At 34.9% G+C, this 22,073-nt stretch overlaps 1 protein-coding gene across 3 annotated transcripts; it reads right to left on the bottom strand.

Annotated features, from left to right (window-relative positions):
• Nucleotides 1-568: 568 nt before the first annotated feature.
• On the bottom strand, nucleotides 569-21,859 carry LOC110807984 (Kelch repeat-containing F-box family protein). 3 transcript variants are annotated; one of them, XM_022033309.2, is made up of 3 exons: nucleotides 21,033-21,859; nucleotides 11,235-11,372; nucleotides 569-1,739 (listed from the first exon to the last, which is right to left on the bottom strand). In XM_022033309.2, the coding sequence occupies exons 1-3, from the start codon at nucleotides 21,445-21,447 to the stop codon at nucleotides 775-777; spliced, it is 1,518 nt and encodes a 505-aa protein (XP_021889001.1). In that variant the 5' UTR covers nucleotides 21,448-21,859; the 3' UTR covers nucleotides 569-774. The 3 variants fall into 3 exon arrangements, with proteins under 3 accessions (XP_021889001.1, XP_088076850.1, XP_021889002.1); XM_088220724.1 differs by having other exon boundaries at nucleotides 11,235-11,451; nucleotides 21,033-21,272; XM_022033310.2 differs by lacking the exon at nucleotides 11,235-11,372 and having other exon boundaries at nucleotides 21,033-21,794.
• Between the last annotated feature and the right edge of the window lie 214 nt (nucleotides 21,860-22,073).

The following is a 22,073-nucleotide window of genomic DNA, read 5'->3' as shown; positions in this document are numbered from 1 at the left end:
TCATATTTAAAAAATTCAAGTAGATTATACATTCAAACAAAAATGTAAAAGAATTTGAACTCTTACTGAATACAGCAGTATAATTAATATATAATTGTATCTTTATAGTCAAAAATTTTATTTAAAAAAAAAACAAACAAACGTTCTATATATATATATATAATAAATAATATATTAGAGAAATCATTTAATTCAATACCATCCTACTATATTCTCACAATATTTTCAAAATTAATATTATTAAAAAATAAAAATAATATACATATTTTCCAAAAAATTTACAGAAAACTTAAATTGGTAGCATAAATTTCTATTAGGTCTGATTGTTTCTGAACTATATAATTACAACTTGGTGTATTATATTTTTTAAAATAATAATAAAGTAATATTTTTTTCTAAATAAAATGTCCGTTATATTTATTAATTAATTTACGGCTCATTTCTCATACATATTTAATTTAGATATCATTTAATATCTATTTTAAAAACTGAATTGAAATTGACAACTATGTTTTTCAAGAACTAGGTTGTCATTAATATATATATATTATATCTATATCAGTCGTCATTATCTTGAAATTTACTTTTTCATTACTAACAATAAACCTTTTTTAACAGAATCTTTTTACTCACCACAACCACCAAATTACCTAAACAAGATGCCAATCTTTTTGCAAGAGAATTCTAAGAAGGGTAGCTTTATTCTACAAGAATCAGTTTGATGTATGTCAGTGCAGCTGATAACCATGATGAAGCTGTGGTTGCCTTCTACAGCTAAAGAACAAGATCAACTAGAAACAGCTCACCATCAAAACGAAGCCCAGATGATTCAGCAGGTTGAAGTAAGCCATCAACCATCCCACCAAACACATACAGATTCCATCCAGAATGATCTACACAGGCTCGATGGAATGATCGACAGTTAGGTTTGTAGCCCTTTGCCTTGAGCCCCTTCCACATTCCCGTGAATAATGGTTTCAATTTCAATGATGCGGGTTGCACTCTAATGGAAGGAATTTTATTGACATCCAAAACCCAGAAATCATCCTTCCTGTGCCTACACGAGTCTTCCCCTCCGTAGATTAGCACCTTGTCTCCCAAGATGAGTGTAGCCGAGTGACCAACTCGAGGTAGGGAAGCTCCTTTTGGTACGTTCCATAAGTCGTAGAGTATTTGTATCCATCTTGGATGATCCTCATTCATCTCCAATAACCAAATGTCATTGAGAACATCATAACCCAACCCTCTCCCTCCAAACAGAACTAACTGGGCTTCTCTGATGCATGTCAGAGTATGTCCTGACCGTGCTGGAGGTGATGGACTTGTCACAATCTGATGCCATGTTCCAGACTGAAGACTTTCAGAGAGCTCTAGAACCCATGTGTCATCTAACCTGACGCCATGCATCCCAATCCCTCCGTGAATAACCATCTTCTGGTTATCAATACAAGATGATGCATGCGCCCCACGAGGAGGTGGCACAGACGATACAACATCAAGCAGCCTCCATGACAATGTGATGCCAAAGTTATCATGGCCTGATACTTGCCCCACCCATGTATCATTTAGGCGATCTCCTCGGTCATTGATTCCTCCGAACAGAACAAGATAATTGTCAATTACAACACATGTATGCCCAAATCTCCCACTCGGGACACCTGATGTAACTTTCTGCCACTTCAACATCCTCTGGAAATCCTTACCAGTATGTGCTACCCATGTGTCATCAAGATGACGTCCTAAAATGAAAAAGAGCTCACTTCAGAAAATAATTTTCTTACATATTTAAAATTTTATCAGATTGCTCCTAACACAACTAAAATTACCTTTACAGAATTTTTTCAAAGGCTGTTGACAAAGCTGGTAAAGCTCCTTTTATGGTAATTAAGTAAACCTTTCTAGTTTTCTTTTGAAACACACTTATGAAGGAAAAAGAAGGGTTCCTATTTAAACTGAATCGGTATTTCCAGAACCTGTGTGATTGATGGTAAACTTTATAATCCAGTGGACAATCCATGTTCATCATGAAGAAAGAAAGCTGAGAAGGGTTACCTTTTTGAAGTTTTTTCAACATTTACTAAGATCAATCAACATGTAGAACTTCCCAAGCTTGTTCCTCTTTCTCATTCAATCTATCCCTTACTATAATTTTTTCTATTTAATTCCTAAAATATCTTAATACATAGACTTCATTATAACTTTTGTATTTGTATCCATTCCATCTTAACTCATCTCATAAAAAATAAAAATAATCGAGAACAAAAAATAAAAACTTACCTGAGTAGGCATGAAGAATCTATTTCCAAGAATCAAGCTAGGCTGGAATTGATTCGAGCCTTACTATTTTTTTTTAAGTAAAACTGTAAAATTGTATTAAAGAATCCATGGTAAATTCGGGCCTCACCATTATTACCTAAAAAAATGTTAACCCAAATATTTTTCGAAATTGAGGAAATCTAATAGGAATTATAAATGGACCATCCAGTTCTTTTCCAAGTTGAATAGGATACCGCTTGGAAGTATGCAGCTCTGCCCCTGATTTCTAGAAGGATGCATAATGAGAACAATAAATCACATTTTGTTGTCAGCACCGATGAAGAAAAATCAGCTATCAGACATTTGTCTTCTTGGTTCTTTCTTCTTATATATATGTGTTCACACTTTTTACTTACACTTATCGAGTTGGTTGTTGCTTAGAGAATCATTGATTGATACCCATTCTTAGCAATAGAAGTTTCATGAAGTCTATTCATTCATGGAGATAATTTTTTTTTTTTTCGAAATAGAAATCTAGAATTGCATTAAAAATCGGAACCAAGGAGACATCACCCATGTTCAAAAAATTTACATGTCAATGAGCATTCCCAAAGATAATAAATGTTCTTGAGGTTACTGGGAACGAGAAGTGATGGTCCGCATATCACTCTATTTCCTCTACATTTTATAGTCTTTACTTCCCCACATTTTTATATCTTTCCAGGACCTTTCATTAATCTCTCTACATTGAAGCCCCCACATATCCCAACAACAAAACCAATGCACAGTGTGCCCATAATTTCTATTGAATCCTTTTTCCTATTGAAGGAAACCAAAAGAAAAATCTTGAACCTAAACCTAAAAGTTGAGAGGATAACAAAAAAGTGATTGTATTTTAAAATGTGTTACCAGGGGCTACAGTGGCAGACTCTAACCCTTTGGTAGAGATGGTAGGTGTGACAACGATGACGATGGTGACATAGTGGTGGTCACTGAGGCAACAGCAATAATAGTTGCATAATAGAAGTGGAACTGCCATTAGTGAGGTTAATGGGATTCAATAATGCAATGCCAACTTTGATGGGCATAGGTAGTGGAAATGAAGTGATAGTGGGAATAACGATGACAATAATGGTAGTGTTTGTGACAACTACAATAGTTAGGGTGGCGGCAGCGGCAGCGGCAGCACAACAGTGAGAATGAGGGTGGTGATAATGGTAGCCAATGATGAGAGCTACAGAAAAGGCGGGCATCATGGCAATAATGAGCTGGTGGTAATGGTGCCAGGGATGGGGATGATAGGGCGGTGATGATGGCAACAACACTAATGGTGGTGGCAACAATTGTAGGTCATGGTGACAGCAGCAGGAGTAAGGGTGGTGGTGTTTGATGGCGACAATAGCGGCAGAAGTGGTAGTGGCAATAGGGCTGATGGCGGCTGTTGCATTACTCTTGTTAAGGGATAGATACGGAAGGAAAAATGATAAAATATCATCTTAAGAATTACCCACCTTAGCTTAGGTAGCGTTTTATCCTACCTATTAAACGATCTATTCTCAAATATCAGGAATCATGGATACGGTTGTTTGATATGTTTGGTTTTGATTGGATCATGCCTCTGTTTCAATCAGATCATACCTCCCCCTTTAGAGCATTTAATGAATTCTACTCTTCCTGGCGAAGGGGTGAGAAAAGTTATTAAACCTCTATAGCAGGGTGCTTCATTTGCAGGTTTATAGAGAATATAGCTAGAAAGGCATCAAAGGATTTTCAAAGACTCAATCTTCCTTATCCAATGTATGTGGGAGAAGATGACATTCTTGGCCTCATTACGGCCAAAAGAAAGGAAAATTTTCCATATCTCTATCTTCATTCTTTATAGGAGCCGGAGGTGAATATTCTGATTTATGAGAGTCAGCTTGTTACTTAACTTTGTAAGTTATTGTTGTTTCTGAGTTCTTCTCAGTGAAAGCTTCAGGAGGGATGTCTTATTCTCCTCCACTGCACATTATCTCTTCTCATTCCTATAATGCTTCTTTTTCTATTGACAAAAAAAGGCCTACTCACCCCTTACTCTACCCTACCCAATGTACCAAACATATGTCAAGGGTTTTAACTCGTTAAGCATTCTGGTCAATGGCTTGCAATGTTCATGGCTCAGTCCAATATGGTAAGGATAACTTCTGACACGAAAAAAGGAAAAAAAAAAATCAAAATTCATTTTTTCTTCAGCAGTATCCAAATTCAAAAATACATATGATCAAGTCGTCCAAGTAATCAAGCCTAAAGTCCTAATTCCTGGAGCAATTACAAGACAACAAGGATGATGATCTACATATTTGCACCAAACTTGAAGTGATAGTGCTTGGGAAAGGTTTCTTTGAGCTATAAGGTTGTATATATAGGGAAAGGTTTTCTTTGAGTTATAAGGTTGTATATATATACACATTTTGACTATAAAGTTAAGAACAAGTAACAAAACAGATAACAGAAAAGTTTGAAAATAAAACTATAACTAACGCAACTATACCGGCAAATTGTTATGATAGAATAAGGAGGGTTATTCCGTTTGCTCTCTCGCAAGGTACAGCATGAAAGTTGAAATTCCAGCTTCCTAAAAATGGACCAAAACTGATCTTTGTTTCATGCATTAGTAAGGAGTTGGTTTTAACTGGAAATAGGTCTAACTTGACGAGGAGCAAATTGCAGTCTCTCTCAAATCATATGGCAGTCAATATCTATGTACTTGGCACACTCACCAAAGACAGGACTTGTTGTCATGTGCCTTGCAGCTTGGCTGTCACAATAGGAAGGAGTTGGAGTAAGTTGAGCACCAAGATCAGCAAGAAAGTATGAGAACCGAATAACTTCTTTGATGGTGGAAGCAATAACACCATCTTTAACTTCTACTGAAGATTGGGGGACCGATTTCACTTCTTGCTCTTGCAAGGTACTCAATTATCCAAGGAATATACAGTAACCTAAGGTGGAGCAACGGATCAAGGGACAACTCACCTTGTCAAAGTCATTCTAGCTATGAGTGTACACAAGCCATAAGCTAAAAAATAATTCCTTGACCAAGCACTATTTAAGGAACCCTAGGATGCATCCAGCAGCAGGTACATGATGTTGTCTAGGTTGATGCACAAACTAACTTAACTGATTTACTGCAAAGGAAATTTCTGGAGCAGTGATCCTATGGCATAAAAATGCTGTACCAAGCAATGATAAGTCGAAGGATTCAAAAGCAAATCACCATCATTGCCGTCAGTTTGATGTTTTGTCCCACTGGAGAAGTTGTTCTCCATGTACCAAGACTTTATTGCTCAATAATTACATCTAAATGACATCTGATTTTGTACATTCATTTGCAAACAATAGGGTCCCTACTAATAGGAAGCACAACCAAGCACGATATCACAATGTCATTTAAGGCAGGGAGTTTTTTTTGCATTGACCTCTCTAATTTCAAACTTGTGCAACGTTTTTGAAAGGATGTAATTCTTCAGCAGAGATGAACATGGTGGCGGGTTATCTGTTAATCTGCCCAATCTGGAATGGGTAAAAACCTATAATTAATGGGTTATAGACGGGTGTCAATAGAAAGTTATTAATTTCAAACGAGTATAGGACAGATATTAATTAAATCATATACCTACCCCAACCCCACCCTGGCCTGCATATAATTAACAAATTTATCATTTTATTTTTAATTCTACTCAAACTAACCAAATTTTGATTAATAAATATTTAGTATTGTAGTTTTATGATGTTATTTTATATTTATTAGTAAGTATATTATATTTAAATATTATTTTATATTATATTTTGTTTTAATGAACATTTATGATTTTTGTAATTAAGCTTTCATTATTTACTCAAATATTCTATAAAAAATTTTTAAGATTCAAAAGGGGTAAATAGGGAGAGTGGCAGGTAGAAAGTTTTACCTATAGCTAGTTGCGAGTAAAGAACTTTCTACCTAATCTAGGTATAGGATGGTATAAGTTTATATTTTTACTAGTTAAGCAGGTATGGAAATGGACATACCCGCCTCATACCCACCTTGTGCACATCTTTATTCTCTAGTAAAGGATCTGGCAATCAGAAAAGAATGATGAGGAGCAAGAAATGAAGAAAATGAGAGACAATTATTCAGGGGATAGACAATACTTGCCAGCGAGGATGCTTTCATGGTATGGGCATGAAAATAGACATAATCTCACATCCTAGATGACAATCTTATGTGTCTGCTAGAGCAGCAGGGACATGAGTTGGTGATTGGGTTCTTATGCGAACAGCTTGTGGCAGAGAATCGGAGTCAGCCAAAATTCATGAGGGAAGAACTAGAGGAGGGTGGGATTTTGCATTGCAATATAATCTCATGAAAGAGAACATCCTTACTCACATTGAGGTTTGGGGTAAGTATATTGAGCATTTTGTAACCATTTTGGCTAAAGGGGTACCCTAAGAAAATAGCAGGAGAAGCTTTTTTGTCAAATTTTTAGTGCACAATAGGGTTTCTACCAAAAACAAGACAATCAAACAGAGGTAGAAACAATGCCTCACATGTTGTCGTCATCTGAAGGACCTTTTTGGTACAAAGTTGATGAGGTAGGTCACAACGAAGATATAGTCACCCCAAAATTTGAGCAGGAGATAAGCTTGGAATCTTAGTGCACGAGCAATGTTGAGCAAGTGTCAATCGACAAGTCATTTTGTTCGTGGTGTGTGGCTGCAGGTGTTATAATAAATATGATAAGGCATAGCAAAAGATTGGTTAACTTTGCAGTAATTTGTCTTATTTTGGAGGAAGATATTTGGACCATTGTGAACAATTCTGAATTAGTTCTATAGACTGCTATTTGTCATGTAATAAATAGACCCAAGTACTATGAGAGAAGTGATCTGTAAAACACAGATAAAAACATGCATTGTTAATTGCAAGGGTTGATTACAAACTCCAAACGTCTACATGAACCAAATCAAAATAATGAGCAGACTAAGTCGAACTAAGGGAAAATGGTGGTGTGGTGTGTTTGGCCAGTGAGCAAAAAGTTCATGGATCCTTGTTATGATTAAAGAAAGACTCCTTATCTAAAAAAAAAAATAGAGTAAATGTTCTAAGACATGGGTGACTGAGTCTCCAATGCCATGGAACCATCTCGGTAGCTTTTGTGGAGGAATTTGATAGAGGGAGGGTGACAACATGCATAAAGAAGGTGGTTTTGGTAGTGATCCTAGACCTAGAGGTTGACCTCTTCCATCTTCTTCTTTCAAGTGCTAAAATAAACTAAAATTTGAAAAGAAATTAACAGAGTATTTTAAGACCTTTGTTTCAAGTGTTAAGGGAAAATGGTGGTGTGGTGTGTTTGGCCAGTGAGCAAACAGTGCATGGATCCTTGTTATGATTAAAGAAAGATTCCTTATCTAAAAAAGAAAACAGAGTAAATGTTCTAAGACATGGGTGACTGAGTCTCCAATGCCATAGAACCATCTCGGTAGATGTTGTGGAGGAGTTCGATAGAGGGAAGTTGACAACATGCATAACAAAGGTGGTTTTGGTAGTGATCCTAGGCCTAGAGGTTGACTTCTTCCATCTTCTTCTTTCAAGTGCTAAAATAAACTAAAATTCAAAAAAAAATTAACAGAGCATTTTAGGACCTTTGTTTCAAGTGCTAAGGGAAAATGGTGGTGTGGTGTGTTTGGCCAGTGAGCAAACAATGCATGAATTCTTGTTATGATTAAAGAAAGACTCCTTATCTAAAAAAGAAAACAGAATAAATGTTTTAAGACATGAGTGACTGAGTCTCCAATGCCATAGAACCATCTCGGTAGATGTTGTGGAGGAGTTTGATAGAGGGAGGGTGACAACATGCATAACGAAGGTGGTTTTGGTAGTGATTCTAGACCCAGAGGTTGACTTCTTCCATCTTCTTTCAAATGCTAAAATAAACTAAAATTTGAAAAGAAATTAACAGAGCATTTTAGGACCTTTATTTCAAGTGTCAAGGAAAAATGGTGGTGTAGTGTGTTTGGCCAGTGAGCAAACAGTGCATGGATCCTTGTTATGATTAAAGAAAGACTCCTTATCTAAAAAAGAAAATAGAGTAAATGTTCTAAGACATGGGTGACTGAGTCTCCAATGCCATAGAACCATCTCAGTAGATATTGTGGAGGAATTTGATAGAGGGAGGGTGACAACATGCATAACGAAGATGGTTTTGGTAGTGATCCTAGACCTAGAGGTTGACTTCTTCCATATTCTTCTTTCAAGTGCTAAAATAAACTAAAATTTGAAAAGAAATTAACAGAGCATTTTAGGACCTTTGTTTCAAGTGCTAAGGGAAAATGGTGGTGTGGTGTATTTGGCCAGTGAGCAAACAGTGCATGGATCCTTGTTATGATTAAAGAAAGACTCCTTATCTAAAAAAGAAAACAAAGTAAATGTTCTAAGACATGGGTGACGGAGTCTCCAATGCCATAAAATCATCTCGGTAGATGTTGTGGAGGAATTTGATAGAGGGAGGGTGACAACATGCATAACGAAGGTGGTTTTGGCAGTGATCCTAGACCTAGAGGTTGACTTCTTCCATCTTCTTCTTTCAAGTGCTAAAACAAACTAAAATTCGAAAAGAAATTAACAGAGCATTTTAGGACCTTTGTAAGCTGACTAACAGATAGCAAATTGAAGTCGAAGGATAGTGCATGAAGGATACAATATAATACAAAATCAGAGCCAATTTTAATAGATCCTAGGTATCTGATTTCAGTAGTTTGGCCATCTGATAATTTAAGTAGTTTCGCCAGAGTATGTTTGACATCCTAAAGTGAGATGAATTTGTTGCATATATGTTTTGACAATGTATGGTCAATGATCCAAGAATCAATTAAAGAAGCAAGATAGGAGATATCACCTACAAAGTTTGTAATAGGATCGGCATGCCACTGGATTAGTTAGGTATTAAGGCTAAAAATTGCTGGACCTGTTCAAGAGTGAAGGATGATCCTGTAGAAAGAACAGACATGTCTTGATTAATTGCTGCAGCAACTTGTCCTGATGACGAGACAGTTCTGTGGTGTTACAAGTTATAAAAGTATGAACATTTTGGAGAAAATAAACTTTTAATTTTATTACTTATATATTTTGTGTTTACACTTATGAGATATATATAGTAATTATCTTTATTTTAAAAGAATTCTAATTACATGATATATCTTTACTTTTATAACTCTAACTATAGTCTACTACTCTACTTAACATAGAATCCTTATCAACACTTCCCCTCAAGTTGGTGCAAAAATATCACACATACCCAACTTGCAAACCAAGTTCTGGAGGGATTTATTGAATAATCCTTTAGTAAAACTATCAGCCACCTGATTACTAGAAAATACATGATATAAGTATAGAGAGCCACCAACTACCTTCTCTTTTATGAAGTGTCCATCAATTTCAATGTCTTTTGTCTTATTATATTGAAATGGACTATGAGCAATGTTAATGGCTGTTTTATTATTACAAAACAGAGATAGTCTCTCTTCTTTAAGCAATTTTAATTCCATCATTAACTTTTGCAACTATAATAATTCACAAACTCCTTCGGTCATTGCATTATACTCTGCCTCTGAACTAGAGTTGGCAACTATACTTTACTTCTTACTTTTTCATGTGACTAAGTTGTCTTCTACAAATGTACAGTAACCTGTAATTGATCTTCTATCATTTAGAAATCCAATCCAATCGGCATTTATAAATGATTCTATTTTAAGGTGACTATGCTTAGAAAAGAGCCGACTTATTCCTAGTGCAGACTTCAGGTATCGTAATATGCGGAAGACAACATGTAAATGAGTTTCACGAGAATCATACATGTACTGCCTCACTAGACTAACCGCATATGCTATATCAGTTATGGTATGTGAGAGATAAATGAGTCGTCCAACTAGTCTCTGGTATTTTCCCAAGTCAACTGATGTACCACTACTTACTTATAGTTTGTAGTTGTTTTCAATAAGTGATTTTGTCAGTTTGTAACCCATCATACCAGTCTTTTCTACTAAGTTTAAGATATACTTTTTTTGAGAAATGAAAATTCTTTTATTGGACCTGACAACTTCAATTTCCAAGAAGTATTGCAATTTTTCTAAATCCTTTATTTCAAACTCTTGAGTAAGTAGTTCCTTCAACCGAGTCATCTCTTATATATCATTTCCAGTTACCACAATATCATTTATATAAACAATAAGAAAAATGATCTTATCCTCACGATGTTTGATAAACAGGGTATGATCAGCATTACTTTGTTGATATCCAAAAGATATCATAACTCTTCTAAACCGTTCAAACCATACTTTTGGAGATTGTTTTAATCTGTATAAGGCCCTTTTTAATTTGCAAACTTTTCTTTACGTCATCTCATCTTCAAATTCAAATGAAATTTCCATGTATACCTCTTCTTCTAAGTCTCAATGAAGGAATACATTTTTACATCAAACTGTTGTAAATCCCAACCAAGGTTAGCTGCACAAGACAAAAGTATTCTAATTGTGTTCATCTTCGCAACAGGTACAAAGATCTCTTGATAGTCAATTCTATAGGTTTGAGTAAATATTTTAGTCGCCAATCTAGTTTTGTATTTTTCAAAAGATCTGTATGCTTTGTGTTTTATGGTGAACACCTATTTACAACCAACTACATTTTTTTCCTGTGGAGATAAAACAAGTTCCCATGTTTCATTTTTTTATCAATATTCTCATTTCTTCAATCATGGCTTCCTTCTACTTGGGATCTCCTAAAGTTTTTCTCTAATTTTGTAGAATAGACATAGAGAAAACAGACAAAACAAAATCTCTATAGGAGGGAGATAGAGAGTCATAGGAAACAAAGTTATATGTAAGATGTTTAGTACAAGTTCTTGTTCCCTTTCTAATAGCAATAGGTTTATTTGATAAATCACAAGGTAAAGATAACTCACCAGTATCTTTTGGAACCAGAGAAGATTTTTGGCCTGAAACAGATTGCATGATGGTTTTTTCTGACTTATCTCTCCTTGAATACCTTTTCAAGTCTGACTTATCCAGACGTCCAACATTATCTTCTTGATTAAGACCTTCTGCAATAGAACTCTCTCTCTTAATATGATTCTCAATAGTTACCCAATTAGGTATTACTTTTTTCTTCTCACTCTCCCCCTGAAAAAGTGTTGGGTTTGAGTTGAAGTAAAACTCGATTTTCCTAAAGGTAACATCCATAATTAAAATATTTTCTAAAAGGTGCATGATAACATTTGTAACATTTTTAGGTAAAAGAATATCCAACAAATACACATTTGAGAGCTCTGAGTTCTAACTTACCAACATTTCTAGCATAAACAAAGCACATACATCCAAACACTTTTGGGGAAACAATGTAAGAACTTTTTCTTTACAAAATCTCCATAGGGCTTTTAAAATCCATGACTCACAAAGGCATTCTATTGATAAGATAGACAGCTGAGAAAACTGCATCTCTCCAGTAACTTTTCAGTAGATTCATTGTGAACATTAATGACCGATGTACCTTCAATATGTGTCTGTTTTTCTTTTCAGCAATCTCATTTTGTTCACTAGTATAGTCACAACTTATCTGATGAATTATCTCATTTGACTCCAAATAGGCACGAAATCCATTATCCATATATTGTGTACCATTGTCAGTTCTTATAATCTTAACTTCAGCACCAAACTGTGTACATATTATTTTATGAAATGATTGAAAACATGAAAATACATCACCTTTTGCTTTTAACAGATAAATCCATGTTAATCTAGTACAACAGTTAATAAAAGTAACAAATCATATATGATCAGAAAGAGAGGTATTCTAAGTAAGTCTCACACATCAGAGTGAATAATTCTAAAAGGATCAGTATTTCTATTATTACTTAAATGATAAGAGTTTCTCTTATATTTATTAAGTTCACATGCATCACAAAACAAAAATTCCATAGAAATTCTTTTAAATAAACTAAAATATAATTTTTTTAAAACAAAAAATAAAGGATATCCCAATCGTCAGTGCCATTGTAGTATTTCTATATTGACTTCTTTAGTTCCAATGGTGGCTTAATTCCCAATTAATTTTTGGTGTCTATTTAAGATATATAAGTCATCTTACAGTCTACCAGTGTCAATCCTCTTCCCAGTTTGAAGATCATGAAAGATGTAATGATCAGGAAAAAATTCAATTTTACAGTTAGAATATCTAGTTATGACACTAATAGATAAAAGATTGTCAAAAAAACTATGCACATGTAAAACTAAAGACAATGCAATAGCAAGAGTACAATTAATGGAACTTGTTTCAGACATGGAGTTGTATGACCCATCTGCTATACAGACATTTTTTCCTTCAATACAAGAAAAATAAGTTAAGAATTCTTTAGAAGAGCTTGTCATGTGTCTGTTAGCTTCAGAATTTATAATCCAACTATCAGGAGTGGAAATAGGATAAAGATAAGTAATATATGGTTTTACTATATTTTATATGCCAATAGTTGGAGAGTTAAGTTGACTCAGAAGGCGCTTCAGATTTTAAATTTCTTATATGAAAAAGGCTTCAACGGATGGTGAACCAGGTGTTTCCCTAGTTTCAACAAAATTTACTTGAGCTCTTGTGGTTTCACCTCTTCTTCCTCCCCGACCTCTAATTGGTCTTCCATGCAACTCCCAACAAGTTTCTCTAACGTGTCTTGGCTTGGCACAATAGTCACACTTCCATATATCTCTAAATTGATCAGACTAAGCAACTAATCCAACATTCTCAACTAATGCAATGTGAAACATGACAATTCTTCTACCCTCTTTTTACTGGACATAAGCATAAGTTTGTTATAATGAAGGAAATGGATCCTTACCAAGTACTTGGACCCGTATTTGATCATATTCGGCGTTCAGACCAATTAAAAAATTATCGATTCACTCTTTTTCTATCAATTTATGAGATTTGACTGTATGTATAAGACACTCAACTTGAAAATCTTGATAATAATCTAACTTTTATCATAATCCATTCAGTTTCGAAAAATACTGAGAAATAGTCATCTCTCATTACTTTGTGCTATGAACTTTATTCCGAAATTCATAAATCTGAACGTCATTACCCATTTGTAATTATGTAAGAGATGCTGCATTCTATATTTTTTCAGCAATGTTAAGCAACAGATATGTTCTAATAATATAGAATTGCATGAAATTTATGAGTCATAATATTACTAATGAGCTATCAAAGTCCCATCTATTATATTCTAAACTACCAATAGTTAATTTCTTCACCTCACCAGTAATATAACCCTACAATCCTTTAGATTTGATAAACAATAAATAAGATCTTAATCAAATAAGATAATTAGTTTCATCAAATTTTACGGGACTGATTTGTAATATATCAAATTTAGTAACACTCACATTTTTTACTTCTGTAATCTTAGAATGCTAAAAATAAGAAGAAAAATACCCAGTAATCAAAAATGGACCTCCTAATCTGCACTAAGGAACAAAATAAGGACCAAAAAACTGAAAAATGATAAAAAAAACCGGAACCAGATCTGGTTCGGCTCGGCTTGGCCACACCAGACATCCCGTGCACGAAAAAGCGGACTGGCGCGATGGAGGGGCTCTGTTTGATCAATGCAGCGTGACTCAGCACACAACTGGAGCAGTGTGGTGTGAAGAGCATCAGTCGACCCGTCTTCAGATGCGGATCCGCTAGATCGGAGCGGCAAAGGGCGCAAAACGGTAGATCTTCCGAATACGCGCAGCCGCATGAAAAAAGGTTGGATAATCACGATCAAGCCGGATTTTGTACAGAAAGGAACCAGATTTGTCTCAATCGAGCTTTTCTGGCGGTATTCCACCGTTTTCAGGCCGAATGGGATGCAGCCGGCGGCGCATGTGGCTGACACGCGCGGAAACTGTGGCTGTTCTGGCCAGAGTTGAGCGACAACTTCGTCTAGGTGATGTTAGGTTTAGTTTATTTGGTAGTTGAATACCAATTTTGGCCTATGTTGCTTATTTTAGGGTTTTTTCAAAAACCTAAAATAGTTTTCCTTTGGCTCTGATACCATGAAAATTTTGGAGAAAATAAACATCTAATTTTATTACTTATATCTTTTGTGTTTACACTTATGAGATATATATAGAGTAATTATCCTTATTATAAGAGAATTCTAATTATATGATATATTTTTACTATTAAAACTCTAACTATAGTCTAATACTCTACTTAACATATAATTCTTATCAACAAAGTATTTTCTAACTAGGATTGTAGGTAAGCTTTCTTCTTCTTGCACTATGCTTCAAAATGTCCCTTGTAACCACAAAAAGCAGAATGTCCTGCAGAACATGATGCAGTGGAAGAAGAGTGTCGAGTAGATTGAGCTTTGGTGACAGCCATTGCATATTGGTTCCTGCAGCAACTTGTTTTTGGGTGTTAATGCTTACATAGTCTTTTTCCTGTTTGATCGAGTATGCTTTACTTATTGTAACAAGAGGATGCATAAGGAGTATTTGGCTCCTAAGGGAAGAGAATAAGCCATTAAGTCCAATCAAGAATTAGAGAAGTTGATCTCATTGTTGAACTTTGAATAGTTTGTCTGCCACACGACAGGTGCAACCAAAATAGGATTATAAGTGGCCAGCTCGTTCCAGAGAAGTTTGAGCTCAGTGTAATAAATGGAAATCAAGTCATTGTCTTTCCAGTGATATGAAAATCACATGCTAGATTCTATAGATGCAAGTTGCAATTTGCTACATAAATTTCTTTTCATGATCTTGCAAATCATCACGAGCAATAAACATTAAAAAAAACATATTGTTGTCAATCTGTTATTGAACACAGTGTTGAGGAGCCATAAGAGGACAATATTGTTGCACCTTTTGTAGGAAGGAAGTTTCAGTGATTGGCAACTGGTTTGGGATGATACTATTGGTTATCTGAGTTTTTTTTCGGCTTTAAAGGTCATGTCAATGGCTTAATGCCAGGTTGGATAGTTGTTCCTTGACAGGGTTGGGTAACTAGTGAAATGCCAGGATTGTCAGAGTGATGTTGAAGAAATGGGGATGACATATCTTCTTCAAGACCATTATTCAAGGGAGCAAGTCATAGACCTATTATCTGCCATGGAAACGACAATGGCCAGAGAGAGGATTTTTATTATCTGGATACCATGAACTGATGGTGCTCGAGAAGGTTTTTTTTAACATTAATGTGATGTGTAAGGCTGTATTCATATACATATTTGAGTATAAAATTAAGGAAAAGTAACAAACGGATGACAGTAGAGTTTGGAGAAAAAAATAATTAATAACAACTACATTGACTAAGAGTACTGACGAAATAAGGATTATCCCATATTAAAAATCTTCTAATAAAGCAATCAATATTGATTACGAACTTAGGACAAGACTACATAACTTACTCCTTATGAAACATAATTAGTAAAAACAAAAAACTATTAACATCAACCAAAAGAACAATATTTTTTGAGGAAAAAACAGAAAGAACACTATAAATCATGGGAAAATGCCAAATATAATATCAAAAGGTTTAGAGTGGTATAATTGTCGAAGATTCAAGATTGAAGGAAGAAAAACTTCAATATCAAGGATCTTGTGCCAATGAAGTAATAACCTCCTCAAATTAAAGCTTTGGACAGAAGATAAAGTTTTCAATTCTAGAAATATTTCTTTTTCCAAGAAAATTGCTTAGTTAATATGTGTATGCTTTAGTAAATGCAACCACGTCTGGACTAATGAACTAAACAATCCAATGCAAACTTTCATTTAAATACAAAGACCTGAGCTTTCATACACCTGATTTTATTTTCTACAAATAGAATACTGAATTTATGGGGAACTTCTGTCACAAGTTGATTCAATTTTTACGTTCATTGAAAACAAATATGAGATTTGTGATTAACAAATCCAATGATAGTGACAGTAACTTGGTTGACTACCAAACCAACTTAAGACTGATGCAGAGAAGAATTATAGATATGCTAATATTTTTATTATTTAAAGTATTAATTTTAGATTTTTTTTTTTTGAAATAAAAGTGTGGAGTTGTATTGATATTAAACTGCCAATGGAGCACAATCCGTTTACAATATATTTACAAGTCGATTAAACTATCAACAACAAAACCAAGATCATCAAGACAGGTTTCAAAATTGTTTTTACATAAGAAACATTTATTGGCAATCATGAAACCTCTTTTCATTAGATTGTCAAGGGTAAGAATGCGACCTTTTGCAGCTTAGTTATGATTAATTTTAGATTTATATTCCTAAATAGGTTAGTAGTCTAGTATTATTTTAATTATCTTCCTAAATTAGTTACAATCCATATCCTAGATTAGTTATGATTTATTTTCTTAATTAAGAAATGTATTAATAATTTTCTTTTTTTCCTTTTATAATCATTGCTTTTCAAGGATTAACTTAAGAACACTATAAATATGTAAATCATATGGGTGCACGAAGTTGACACCAAAAATTAGACACTAAATTCTTAATAAATTATATATTATTCTTCAATGAATAATTTTCTTCTTGGAGGAGACAAAAAATTTCTTGTTTTCCTGATGAATTCAACATCATTTGTTTAGCTTGGACGTTATCAAAGCACCCTCATAAATCCATTCTGCATCAATTTGTATTAGGGTGAAGATCTCACATTTATTTTTTGCCGACGATGCACTCATTTTTTGTGAACCAGATGTATCCTCTCTGCTCCACTTGAGATGTATTTTAATATGTTTTCAAATGGTATCCAGACTGAGAATCACTATAAGAAAGACAAAAATGTTAGGATTGGGGATAGGAGGGATGAGGTAGAGTTAGCTGTGGTGTTGGCTGTAATATCACTTTGCTGCCCATCAAATATCTTGAGATTTCTCTTGGCCCGAAATTTAAAGATGGTAGAACTTGGGATCCGATTGTGGAGTTGGTTGAAAGGAGGCTTGCAGGATGGAAGAGAAGCTTTTTTTCTAAAGAGGGGAGGCTTACTTTAATCAAGAGTACGTAACTAACCTCCCAATCTACTATCTTTCTATATTAACTATTCCGGTTAGCATTGCTTCAAAGCTTGAAAGGATCCAATGTAGATTCCTTTGGAGTGATGATGACAGTTGTAAAAAATATCATTTGGTAAAGTGGGAGGAAGTGAAGAAAGGTATGGATAAGGGCATGCTGGGTTTAAGATCCATTGCAGATTTGAATGTGGCAGTTCATGGGAAATGGCTATGGAGATATTGCAATGAGAATGACAAACTTTGGAGGAAAGTGGTAGAGAAGAGATAGGGGGATTGGGAGTGAGATGGGGGGAGAAGAGGGAAATACAAACCGCATGGAATGAGTTTATGGAAGAGATCAATGGGGAAGGTAGTAGACTTCGGAAATGTATGGGATGGAAGGTGGGGAATGGAGAAAGGGAGAGATTCTGGCAGGATGATTCGGTGGGGGCTTTTAAACTGAAAGATAGATTCCCTAACATCTACAATCTTGCTAGTGAGAAGGATATTATTGTGGATAAAGTGTATGGGAACGTTGGTGGGGGGGAGGGGATGGAGTGTTCAGGTAAGAAGGAACTTGAAAGACTGGGAAGTTGATGAATACTGCAATTTACTCAATGTCCTGGCTGGAATTAACATGAACAATAAGAAGGATAAGAGGATTTGGAAGTTGGATGAGAAGAATGGGTTTTCGGTGAAATCTTATTACACTTTTATAGTCAAAGGGGACAATGGATATAATGTGACAGCTCCATTTAGACAAATCTGGAAAATTACTGCCCCTCCTAGGATGGCTTTCTTTACTTGGGAAGTCTCAAGAGGAACTATTTTGACCATTGATATGTTAAAGAGGCGGGGCAACATTCTTGTTAACCGATGTTACTTATGCAAGGCTGATGAGGAAACATGTGACCACATTTTATTATTTTGTCCGCTTACACACAGCTTATAGATGTTGGTATTCGGGATAATGGGGGTGAGTTGGGTAATGGCGAGTAATGTTAGTAAAGAATTGTGGGCTTGGGCAGGTTTTTGTAAAAAGAAAAAATATTTATTTTTTATTCCACTTACCATTTTTTGGGTTGTGTGGAAAGAAAGGAATGCTAGAGTATTTGAGGGTATTGAAACGGACTTTGTAAACATCAAGGATAGATGGTTAAATATTTTTGGTTTCATTTTACTAGATTATGAAATATTACATTGGGAAGATTTGGGGTGTCATCAACCACCTAATTGATATGTAGCTTCTATATAATTGGATGGTACTCCCTTAATGCCTTTGTGAATAATAATACATTCATCTTTTATTTCAAAAAAAAAAAAAAAAAAGAACTTAGCAAATCCTGATTCTATTGCTAAACACCCCTGCCACCTAGTTTGGAAAAAAAAGAGAGAAAGATTGTGAAGAAAAAAGAAGAGGAACACAGAGTTGCCAATTCCTAACACGCTAGGCACTGCCAACAATGCCAAGCATTACCACAAAAAGACTCAGACAACATTGAAAAGCTGGACCACCATCACCAGAAGATGTCTTAGTGTGTGCAATTCCAATGATAAATATAAAGGAGGAAATTTCTTGTATATGTGTTGTTCAAAAACTTTTTCTTACCAATTGTGATTCAATTTTTTGTTTTAAGTGCAAAATCAACGAATTGATATGTATTTTATCATTGAAACTCGTATTAGTGACAATATTGTGTCTCAAGCATTGGTACATTACTCACAATTACCAATAGAGCCACTTCCTACACCTTATATACTGGATGGTAATGTCAAAGTAAGTAAAATTTTGTTGCACTCTTTTTTCTGGTAAATAGTCTTATGAAGATGAAACATATTGTGATGTGATTGAGATGAAAACTCGTCGTTTATTATCGGAATACATATGGAAATTTAACACACATCCTTCACAATTGCAGAAAGAAATATTTACGTATTATTTAGGGATAATAAGAAACATGTTTTGCGCGACAAGTCATGCAAAGCTTCTAGAATAAACAAGTCAACTTATCAGATAGTTCAAAAAGACTTCATAACAGAGGTGATAAGAAAGAAAAATTTTTGAAGTGCCTTCACAGAGTAAAGACTCACGTTAAAAGCCTGAGCTATATGAAGAAGGATTAAGGATGGAAAAACAAGTAGAAGACATAATAGAAGAACAAGTTGACGAATCACATGAGAAGCAAGTCCCAGAACAAGAGGAAGATGATAATCAAGTTCATGGCGAAAAAAACCCTAATATTGGTCAACATGCTTCATGGAAAGATAAGGGTTGGATCCAGTAAGTAAACTGGGAAAAGAATTTGTGAAAGTTTTGAGTTTGTTCTACCATCTTAGTTTTATCAACCTCAAGTAATATTGTTACAATACAGAAAATAATAGAGCTTGGGACCCATGGAAGCAGCAAAGGGAGTTTAAGTATAATAGGAAGTTGATATCTTTAAGAAGCTAATAAGAGTTAAAAATTATTTAAAAATTTATATAACTATCTATATCTAAATTTAGATTAGGAAACTGGAATAAAACTAGGATTAGGATTTCTAGAACTATAATTAGATTTAGATTAAGATTTGAAATAAGACTAGCACTATGATTCCTAGAACTGTAATATAGATCTAATCCAATTAGCTTCCATATAAATATATCTATTATCATAAATAAAAATATCAAGATATTAATCCAAAAAGTTCATGTTCAAAAGCTTGGAGGTTCTCTTAATTGAGCCTCACCATAGGCCTGCAAGGCAGGGAAACTAGGAAACAAGCAGCTTGCTTGCTCCAGGATTTCACACTAGCAAGCCCCGCGACCAGATCCATAGCTCAGGGCCCATCAAATTTATATCAGAGCTGATGGTCAAGGAGGATTTCAAGAGCTTCCAACAATAGTTTGAATGAAATCAAGTAAAGCTATCTCCACTTCTGCCATTCATCAAACTATATTTGGAATAACCAAAATTTTGTTAATTCAGTTGTAAATCTACAACAAAAAAACTCTCACAAAATCATAAAAGTCGAGTTTCTAAACAATTTCATGTAGAATTATTAGAATCTATGTCGAATTTTACCAATTTTCATAAAATTTAAAATGTATTATCCTGTTCTGCCTTAAATTGTCTAGAAGATCAATTTTCATCAGCGTGTATTTTCAAATAAACTTGAAAAATAAAATTCATTAGTTCAAAACATAACCGGCAACTCCTAAAGTTCTGTTTGAGATTGAAACCAGTTCAACCCTGCTACTGCTAATGTCCAAGTGAACCAGCAACTACTGTGTATAATTTGATATAAGAAAGAAAAAACAGAATTCAAGTAAAATTTTCTAATCTCACAATTTTCCAGGGAGTAACATGCCCAAAATCCAAAATTCAATCCAAAGTCCCGGTGCCATTACCTAAGGAATCCATCTTACTTAACAAAACCTCACAACACCGTTTTTTTTTTCTTCCATTTTCTTTTTTAAGCTTCCAGGTGCATTAGACCCCAGCAACAGCCACTATCTAAAAGGAGAAAGAAAATTTAAAGTACAACAAACACGCCAAGAAAACCCCCACAAGAACATATAGGAGACAAGACAAATGAAAGGAAAAGCAGTCAGTTACCCTGAAACCAATAAATGAAATACTGATCTTGGAAAAAACAATGAATTAGAAAACAAACAAGAAGAAAGAGTAAAGCCAAGCAGAGATTAATTAGATCAATGAAAGGAGAAAAAAAAAACTGACCTCCCTCACAGCCACCCCCAAATAAGACCAAACAATCAGACACAAAATTGAGAGAGTGAGAAGCTCTGGGACTGGGAACCATGAATTCACCATCTGGGTCCGACAGTTTGTGGCAATAAACTGAATCAAGCTTATATACTTTCTCGTACAGGCTCATCCATGGAAGCAGCTGCCTCTCATGATGATGATACACAGACTTAAGGGCATCCACCGATTTTTGTTCCCAGTCCCTCCTGCATATAGACTCCCACAAACTATCAGAGCAGGCTAAGGACCTAAATCTCTTACAAGACATGGAAAAGGAGAGGATTGAATCAATCGGGAGTAGAAGCAAGATTGTGAAGAGATGATCTGGGGCCAACTTAAGGATTGGAACTGATCCATTGTTGCTGGTACTAGAGCTTGTTTCCGCCATGAAGACAAGTAGTTAATAGCTGCTGAGTTTGGTATCGGTAAGATTGCAGGCGTTTATGGTTATGGGGGCAGAGGGAGGTAAGCGAGAGAGAGAGAGAGAGAGAGACAGAGACTTCCAGAATGGCTCTGTTTTGGCTGCATTTGCTCGTTAATTTTTGAAAAGAAAACGGTAAAATAGTTTGTGAGAAGGAGGGTAAAAATGGAATGATGTGAATGCAGGTATTTAAAAATGGTAAAATTCTGGATTGAGAAAGAAAGAGAAAGATGGGGGTGGCTTCTGTGTCGGGTTCTCTGTAAAATCAGACTTTTAAACATGATTCCTTCTCCCATGAAACTTACATATATATGTGTATATATATATATAAAGATGTGGAATTTACATATATATGTACACATATATATAAAGATGTGGGAGGTTCTGTGTCGTATTGTCTGTAAAATCATGGACTTTTCAAGATGATTCCTCCTGCAGACTTCTTCTCACCCATGAAATGTACATATATGTGTGTGTGTGTATATAAATGATATTGAATTGGAAAGATATACCCATTTTTCCAATGGAATGTACAGGTCAACTTTTTTTCAGTCGAAAGAGATGATGATATCAGTTATCCCTTAAACCTATTT

Source organism: Carica papaya, chromosome 5 (genome assembly GCF_054855325.1).
Source record: "Carica papaya isolate Zhongbai chromosome 5, ASM5485532v1, whole genome shotgun sequence".
In the NCBI taxonomy this organism is placed as follows: domain Eukaryota; kingdom Viridiplantae; phylum Streptophyta; class Magnoliopsida; order Brassicales; family Caricaceae; genus Carica; species Carica papaya.
The sequence above is the reverse complement of the archived record's forward strand: the minus strand, read 5'-3'. Positions and strand labels throughout refer to the sequence as shown.